Source organism: Arachis ipaensis, chromosome B01, assembly GCF_000816755.2.
Source record: "Arachis ipaensis cultivar K30076 chromosome B01, Araip1.1, whole genome shotgun sequence".
In the NCBI taxonomy this organism is placed as follows: domain Eukaryota; kingdom Viridiplantae; phylum Streptophyta; class Magnoliopsida; order Fabales; family Fabaceae; genus Arachis; species Arachis ipaensis.
The window spans coordinates 115,254,216-115,263,701 of record NC_029785.2 but is presented as its reverse complement, the minus strand read 5'-3'; the positions used below and the strand labels follow the sequence as shown (position 1 = coordinate 115,263,701).

Below are 9,486 nucleotides of genomic sequence, written 5' to 3'. Positions count from 1 at the left end.
GTAGTGGCAACAGTCACCGATGTAGGGGAGGAGAGTCACTTTTTATACGAGTGTACGAGACAGTGTCGTGCCTATTAGTAGACAGCCAAGAGCTAGTACGACCTTATCCTAAGTGGGAGGAAAACGCAGACAGTGATTGCGGGTTGTTAGCGCTCAAACTTCAAGCAGTGTCAGTAAGTTAGTAACTTAGGATGAGCCTTATGGTGTCTGTTCTAAATCTGAAAGGCCTAAGAGAACTTACGGCGGTAGTAAGATCGAATGCGGTGCTTCTAAGACTAATTCTCTAGATTCTCTATGAGTAAGTTCGAATGAAGTACATCTTGCCTTCACAAACAGTCCGTGCACAAGTATACCCTCTTACCACTACTCGCAGTGTGTATTAGTAGTGGAAGTAGTGCAAGAACCCACGCTTACCTATAGAATCTTCGCTTTATTCTACTTAACTTATCTTTTGTCATCATGACCCTTGCATAAAGCCAGCCATGGAAAGGAGTAAGACTGATTGGATGAAGATAGCAGGAAAGTAGAGGTTCAGAGGAACGAAGGCATCTCTATTCGCTTATTTGAAATTCTCACCGATTAATTTACATAAGTATTTCTATCCCTTCTTCTATTTATTATTCGAAAACACCCTTATCAATTTACATTTGCCTAACTGAGATTTTCAAGGTGACCATAGCTTGCTTCATACCAACAATCTCCGTGGGATTCGACCCTTACTCACGTAAGGTATTACTTGGACGACCCAGTGCACTTGCTGGTTAGTTGTATCGAAGTTGTGAACCATGGTATTGGCACCATGTTCTTGGCGCCACTGCCAGGGAAAGAAAGAGCCATGAATTTTACATAATCAAAGTGTAATTACGATTGCGCATACCAAGTTGCTCACGTTGCCAGGGATTGTTTGAGCCTGGACATCACAATTTCGTGCACCACTGCTTATATCTTTTGGAATAAGATTCAAGCAATGAGCAGCACAAGGTGACCAATGAATATTTTCAAATTTCTTATTAATAAGCCTACCAACAGCAACATAATTCGCGACATTATCTGTCACTACATGAACAATATTATCAGGCCCAATCCATTCAATCACCTCTGAAAACAAGTCACACAAGCTTGAAGCATTTTTAACCATACTTGAGGCATCTACAGATTTCACAAAGCACAACCCTTTCGAACAATAAACCAAAAAATTAATCAATGTTCTTTGCCTTTGATCTGTCCAACCATCAGCCATGAGAGTACATCTAGTTTCTTTCCAAGCAGACCTATAGCTATCAACAACCATTTGACACTCCCTTTTGAGATCGGCTAATAAGTTAACCCTCAATGTATCATAAGAAGGACCTTTATAACCAGGCCTAATGCCAGAAACACCATCCAACATATCTTGAAAAAAGGGTGACATAACCGCATTGAAAGGAATCCTACAATCCAAAAGCCATCTAGCCACTCGCTTATCAACTTCATGAAGCGCCTCTTTGTTTTGAAACACGCTTTTCAGACTTGGTTGACTTCCCGGAGTTGTTCTTGGTGCAAACATAGGAGGAATAATGGTTTTTGCTTTCTTTTTTGGATGGCCTCCAATAACCTCCTTAGTTGGTAACTGACTCGGAGTTTGTTGTTCATCTTGCGCTATTGCTTCATCAATTGCATCCTCACACTCATCAGTACCCTCTTCGTTGAAACTTACTTTCCTTTTACTAGTTTTACTTTTCTGAGTCTCTTTCAATAAACCTTCCATTTATTTTTCTACATCATATGGGACCTTAGAACACTTCTTAATGTCTCCACCTATCTTCCCCAAATGCTTTTTCATTCTATTAATTCCCCCGCCCCCAAAAGTACTCAGACAAAATAAGCATTGGTAATGCAGTTTTCCATTTATATTTTGTAAAGCAACGTATCTCCAAGCAGGATCAGTTTTCCCCGAACATTAGAAGTTTGTGACTGACTTTCGCTAGTCGTGGGAGGAAGAGAACGTTCATTCGAAGCAGAATTATTTTTCGCATTATTATTCCTAGGTAGTTCTTGGTTGATACTTTCATACATACGTAAACATTACCAGCAATCCAACCCAATAATCTCAACTCTCAAGTTCACAACAAACAACATCCAAAATTATTCAAAATTATTCACAATTATTCAACAAACAACAAAATCCAGTTCAGTAAGCAAAGCAAAATCAAAGAGCTACTCAATCAAAGAGTTCACAGTTTAGCAGTTCATCATGTCACAAAATCCAGTTCAGTTTAGCAGGATCAGTTCAGAGTTCACAGTTTCAGAGTTCATCATGTCACAAAATCAAAGAGCTACTCAACGAACAGAGTTCACAATATCAGAGTTCACATAATCAGAGTTCATCATGCAACAGTTATTCAATGATTCAATCAAACAATTATAAGTTCATAACTAAAAAAAAATTACCTGGAACTCTGGAAGCTCGAAGGCACCTTCAAGGTTTCAACAGAACATGCAATAGGGAGAGTGGGACTTGGGAGACAGCGACGCCGAGTGAACTGACAAGTGGTGGAGCACCTTTAAGGGACGACGGCTGCTGCGCGATGGAGGTGGCTGTTCCAAGTTCCAATAAACGACAATTGCTGCGCGACGGAGGTCACTGGTCAAAGGAGGTGACTGCGCGACGGAGGTGACTGTGCGATGGAGGTGATAGCTCGACAGAGGTGTGATAGATGAGATTTTGCTTGATGGTCTAAATTTTCTTCTTATAGAAAAGAATTACTTCGTTGTAAGCATAGCTCCAAACCAACAAACAATTCTCACATAAAAAATATTGGTTGTCACAAGTACAAACCCCAAATAAGAATTAACCGAAGTATTTAGACTCCGGGTCATCTCATAAGGGATTGTAATGAAGTGGTCAATTATTGGCTATGAAGGGGCAATGGAGTTTTGATTTATAAAGGGAGCAAGAAAGAGGTGAATCAAACAACTAATTAAAGAAAGTAAGATAAAGAACTCTTGGCTAGATATGGGAAACTGATATCACCATCCTTGTCAACAAATCAATTATTGATAATTATGAGAAACCGAGCTCATTAGGTCTACTCACTAAAGCCTTAAGTACGTAATGTCTACTCCTAGGCTTGGAGTACGTCAAATGGCTTGATCAACATCAATCCATAAGTCCCAACCTAGCTACTAATTAACTTAGTAGTAGGCTAGAGTCAATGGTTATCGAATTGATCCCCAAGGGTTCTAGAATTACCAATTCAATGAAGTCCAAGGACTCAAGATCTCTCAATCCCCTTGGCCTAGGCCAAGGGACAAGAGAACTACTCACAAACTATAGGAAGCATTCTATCAAACACCTAATGTGCAATAAAAGTAGACATCACAAAATGCTAAAATTAAAGAAAACCCACAACTATCATAAGTGAGAAATCAATAAGAGCAAGCAAGATCAACACGAAAACATGAAAGTGCATTAAAAGGGAATTGGATCCAACAATATTCATCAACATACAAGAGAGCAAAATGAGAAATTAACATTACAACTAAGAAAGTCAAGATGTAGAAATGAGAAATTGTAAAAGAAACAAGATGAAATCAAGTAATTAATTCAAGATCCAATACAATTTAACCTAATCCTAACCTAATTCTAGAGAGAAGAGGGAGCTTCTCTCTCTAGAAAACTAACTAAATGCTCATGTTGACTAACTAATTGCTCTCCCTTTGCTTGGACTTCAATTCTGCATGAAATACACTCAGAAACAAGTTGGATTTGGGCCTGGGCAACTCAGAAATCGCCCCCAGCATTTTGCCTTTAAGTGAGTCACGTGCGAGTATCGGCATGTACGCACCATGTGCGCGTGCGCGTCGATTGGCTATTTCTTCATCCGCGCGTACGCGTCATGTACGCGTGCGCGCCTTGTACACTTGCGCGCCCATCGATGCATTCTCAATCCTTGTTTCCTCATGCATTCTCCACTTTGTATGCTTTTCTCCTCATTTCTTCTATCCAATACTTGCCTTATGAACCTGAAATCACTCAACAAACACATCAAGGCATCGAATGGAATTAAAGTGAGTTAAAATCACCAATTTAAGGGCCTAAAAACCATGTTTTTACACTTAAGCATAATTAAAGGGAGAATTACAAAACCATGCTATTTCATTGAATAAATGTGTGAAAAGGTGATAAAATTCCCTAAAATATGCACAAGATAAACCATAAAATTAGGGTTTATCAAATCTCCCCACACTTAAACTAAGCATGTCCTCATGCTAAAATCAAGGAAGAAGCGAAGGGGTATCAACATTTATTCAATGCCAACTAACTAAATGCAATCTATCTATAAGCAACCTATTTACATGAATGCAATGGCTCAGTCAAAATAAATCAATCTCCAAGAATACACATGCAAGCACAAGGGCTAAGGCAATAGCAATCAAAGCAAACCACAATTGAATTGAATCATTGAAAGATTTTACAAACTTGCAAGAAAATATGATCATGGGTGGAAGCATGTAATTGAGCGATCGAACCCTCACCGGATGTGTATCCGCTCTAGGCACTCAAGTGTATGGGGTTGATTCACTCAATTCTCCCCTAATCATGCTTTCTGAGATTTGTTTCTCATCTAACAATCAACGATTACTTTATGCATGCATACAAATATCATGAGGACTTCCCCATAGGTTGTAATGGGGCTAGGGTCAAGGTAGGGTGCATATGGTCAAGTGAGCTTGAGATTTGAGTCTTTGATTAACTTAGACTTCCCACCTAACCTATGACAACCTATACAATTCTAAACAACCTAGCTATCCATTCTTCACTTTTCTACACACTCATGCATTCTCTTTTGATCACCACACATATGCATTGATCATTATTGAACTTCACCTTGGGGCACTTTGTCCTCTTTTTATTGCTTTTCTTTTTCTTTCTTTTCTATATATTTTCTTTTTCTTCTTATATATATATATATATTTTTTTTTTCTTTTTGTTTTTCTCATTTTTTTATTTTTTTTTTCAAACTAAAATATATACAAGAACATCAATGCATATGGTTTACAAATGATTAATACATGAGTATGTACCCAATTCCCAAGATTCTCAACACAAATACAAAAACACACTTTTATCTTTACCCAATGTTCCCAACTCTCCCAAAATCAAATAATGAACACTCTCACTAGCCTAAGCTAATCAAAGATTCAAATTAAGGACATTTATTATTTTTCACTTAGGCTTGTAATGTGTTACACTTATGAACAAATAGGTTAAGCATAGGCTCAAATTGGCTAACAATGAAAAAAAAAGGTAGGCTATTTGGGTAAGTGAGCTATTTGAACAATGGCCTCAATCATATAAATGCATGTATACACAAAGTAATGGACATAAAGAATCAAACAAATCAAAGATTACAATCATAGGAAGAGAATAATGCACACAAGAATGAATATAGTGGTTATAAGATGTAACCACACAATTAGACTCAAAACTCACATGCTTGTATTTTTTGCTCAAAACATGATCCACAGAGTGTATAAATCAAGCAAGTCCTAAAAAAAAATTTCAATCAATTGGGATGATGTCCTAGAAATGGATTTCTTGAAAATTTTCATCATATTAACCAAACTTATTCTAATACAATGTTGTGATTTAAAAAAAAATTCTTAGTTTACCCCTTTTCCAATCAAAGCAAATTTCATACGCAAAGGGGGTCAACTAGGTTTCAACAATTCACAATGTTTTTCTAGTTCACAACCAGAAAGGCTAAAATAACTATATAATAAAAATCCAACCAAAATATGGACTGTATACAATCTAAGGTGCAAAATGCGACGACTAAGATATAGTAATCCCAAGATAACAAATATATACGATAATCTCAAAGATAAAGTGCAAAATGAAATAAAGTAGCAGAAACTAGAAGATAAATGTCCGAAAGCTCACCACACAAATGCTATCCACCGGTCACAAACGGTAACCTCCCCACACTTTAGGATGAAGCATCGTCCTCGATGCTACTGCTGAAGCATGGGCTGGGGTCAATAGTGGCGCCGGGCTGTGGCTCAGGCTCAGGCTGTGGCTGTGGCTGGGAGTCTTCAGGGGGAAGCTAAACCTCTGTAGTGGCCTGTGTCTCTGGGGGTGCCTCCTGCTGAGTCGGCTCCTCGACATGCTGCTCCTCGTGATTCTGCTCATCGGAGGCGGGAGAGTCTGGGAGCGGAGGTAGCTCAATGCCCTGCGATACAAACACCTGGTCTATGCGATCGAGACGTCACATGATACGACACTCGCTGCGCTCCATGAAGCGAAACAGGCGCTGTACTAACAGGTATGTCGGCTCAGGTGCTGGCGGTGATGCCAAAGGTGCTGCAGCTGCTGAAGCAGAGTAGGGTCCTGCTGCTGCTGCGAAAGATGAAGACTGAGCTGCCTCCACCACTGCTCTAGCTCGAGAATGGCATCTGGGTGGAGGCTTCTCGTGCACCCACCCACTCCACGGAATAGTAGCCTCCTTGTCGTTGTCATCTGGGGATGGTGGTGTCACGTCATCGTCCATCCAAGGGACATCGGCTAGCTCAATTATGCTGGTGACTAATGTAGGAAATGGTAATAGGCCACGGATGTGCACTCGCCACATGCTCTGCCTGATCAACCGAGGGAAGTCTACTTCTTTTCCTTCCATGACACAGCCAATCAGAACCAGCATATCCATCGGAATCTCGGAAAAATGAGTGGTGGGCAGGACATAATGGGCGAATATCTGCTGCCAAGTCCTAGCCTCTCTCGATAGATAAGTGAATAGCATCCCCTTGGGTTTCTTGTTGCCAGAATCTATCATCCAAGGGGCATCCGCTGTGGCAATCACACGCTTCAGCACCTCATAATCAAAGGTCATGCAGTGGATAGCTATCTCGGCCTGCTGATAGGCGCATGTGTCACCAGTACGAGGTCGGCAAAGCAATGCCTCCCCAATAGCTGCCTCAATAATCAAGATCTCCCTACCCCGTAGGTGGACTGAATCAAGAGTTGCGCAAAAGAAGTTGCAGTAGAACTCCTTCACCCACGAAGTGTTTATCCTTCCGAAATCCCTATCAACAAAGTCCAAGCCCAATTCCAGAATACGGGTATTGATGGCGCGTATCACGTCGTTGGGAAGGACCAGTTTCTTCTCAATGTTCAGATTTGTCTTCCGATATTTAGGGAAGCGAAGCTCACAATAGAGGTTGGGAGATTTGGTTGGGTCAGTGGACGGTAGCAGCTGATTCTCCTTATCCATGTCATTCAGCGGATTTTTAGCATAGTTGGCATAAGGGGAAGGGGTAGAGGCTTTAGAGCGCTTCCTCTTCTTTGAGGTAGTAGCTATGGCTTTTCTTTTATCCGACATCCTAAAAAACATATGTGATATGATATAAGCAACTAGCCAAGTAGATGTATAGCACTCAAGGTAGGACATATTCATGAAGTGAGTGAAGTAAAGAGAATTCTTGGAATGCAAGTAACAAGATTCAGAATTCAAACCAAGTCACAAACCAAGAGTTCAAACCACAATTGCACAATGCTTGTTCATTAAGCCTAAGAAACGCCATATCCAAAAGAATGATCAAAAGGGTTAAGTTGAAAACCAAAAGAGAAGTTAGTTGGTTAATCAAGTTAGAAGTTAGAAAAATGGTTCAAAAGTTAGTGATATGACGGTTACTGGCTCAATAAAAAGAAGTGCGCAAAGTATGGAGAATAAGCATACTCATATCCATGAAAAAGATGCATCATTGATGATGAAATATGAAAGTTTTGCACAGAAGCATATAAATGGGAAGTAAATCATCAATCAATGTCATGGTCACGCAGTTTTGCAACAATTGGAGTTGAAAGAGTAAAATATACATTAGTGTAACCGAAGGCAAGTTGAAAACCATTTTGAATTAAAAAGGGTTGCACTAGTGAATGCACCAAACATTTCAAGTGAATAAACTATATTTAAGGAGTTCAAGTTAAGGTCAATCGGTAAGCTCAGTTTGAGTCGAAAGTCATTTGACTTAACTTGAATCGTGAAAGCACGTGAAGGTTCAAATTGGTGAGTTAGGCAAGGTATTATTTGTCACAGAAATCCGACAAACAATGCCTTGAACTCACTATTCAATGCATATCACGAAAAACACAAATTAGTACGGAAATGCCAACCATAGTAACCTAAGAATTGAGCTTGTTGAAGTCAGGTAAAACTCAACTTGAAAAGTGTCAAGTTCAAGTATTAGGTTGCAAGTTAAGAACAAAACAATTTTCTAGAAATTTGGGCAGCATTCCGGCAGTAAGACGGATGTTCCCGGATAGCAAATAACAGCAAAATTCGCATATGAATCCAAGAATGCAACAAAATATGGTAAGAGCATGGATTACATATTTTCAAGCAGCAGTAAAGCAAGGCAGATAAAACAGAAATCAGTACAGCACACTAACCATCATTTGGCAAAGCATTCAATATGCAGAAAATAAACAAGAACGGAGCACTTATCAGGCCTAGATTCCTCTAACCACATCCTAACTACCTAACCGCATACAATTCTATCTATCCTAACATGCAGAATTCAATAGCTAATCTATTCTAACATTAACTAACAAAATTAATTAAAAGAAAGCGAAGAAATAGGACTGAAGCAGGGGAACCTAGAAACAAGGCAGAAGCAGAATTGGAAATAGAAGGGGATAATGGAAGCAGCGGAGGAAGGCAGAATTACCAAGGATGGCGGCCTTCCTCACGACGAAGCCGGAAAGCAGCGCGAGCAGAGAAGAGGTGTGAAAGCGGTGAAAACAGAACAAGTGGTGGAGGCGTGGTGTGTGTACAGAGCAAGGGGAAAGGGGAGAAGAGGTGTGATCGGTGATGGGTGTTGGGTGCTCGCCGGCGGCAATGGATGGCCACGGTAGAAGGAAAGAAAAACAAAGGGAAGAGAGGGCTGTGGTGGTTGGTGGCAGAATGTAGTCGCCGGCTTATGGTGGTTGAGGGGCTTGAAGGGCGGTTATGGAGGAAGAGAGGAGGTGATTATGGCTGAGGAAGGAGAAGAGGGAAAGACGTTAGGGGAAGGGTTGAAAGTGCGCGACTGCACTAGGGTTCTCGCGTCCCTGGGGTTAGTTAATTTGAATCCATGCGTGCGCGCACCATGCACGTCCGCGTGGGTGGGAAAAATAAGGAAGGGGCACGGAGGCTTGATGCGTGGCAGAAATTAGGCCAATTAAGAGATTGTAACATAAGAACAGCGTTGCGAGTATAGTTCCTAACTAGCTAAAATCTGCCTCATCAATTTAGAAAGGTTGTCACAAATTTAGAATAAAAATATTGGGAGTATGAGTCCCAGGTCGTCTCCCAACGAGTTGCCAAAAGAGGGTGCTAATTTATTAATCAGGAGTTTCCAAGAGATTTTGAGATTTGAATGACAGAAAATAAATAATTGTAATTAAAAGAAAATTATATATCCTAATTAAAAAGCCTTGACTAGGGGAATGATTAATCGGAAGTT

The 9,486-nt window shown here is 40.2% G+C and overlaps 1 protein-coding gene across 1 annotated transcript in view; it reads right to left on the bottom strand.

Annotated features, from left to right (window-relative positions):
• Nucleotides 1-1,747, bottom strand: part of LOC107611190 — an 8,653-nt gene extending 6,906 nt beyond the window's left edge. Inside the window, exon 1 of the mRNA XM_016313147.1 lies at nucleotides 1,028-1,747. Coding sequence (XP_016168633.1) covers nucleotides 1,028-1,747 — 720 coding nt within the window. The remainder of the gene's footprint in view (nucleotides 1-1,027) is intronic.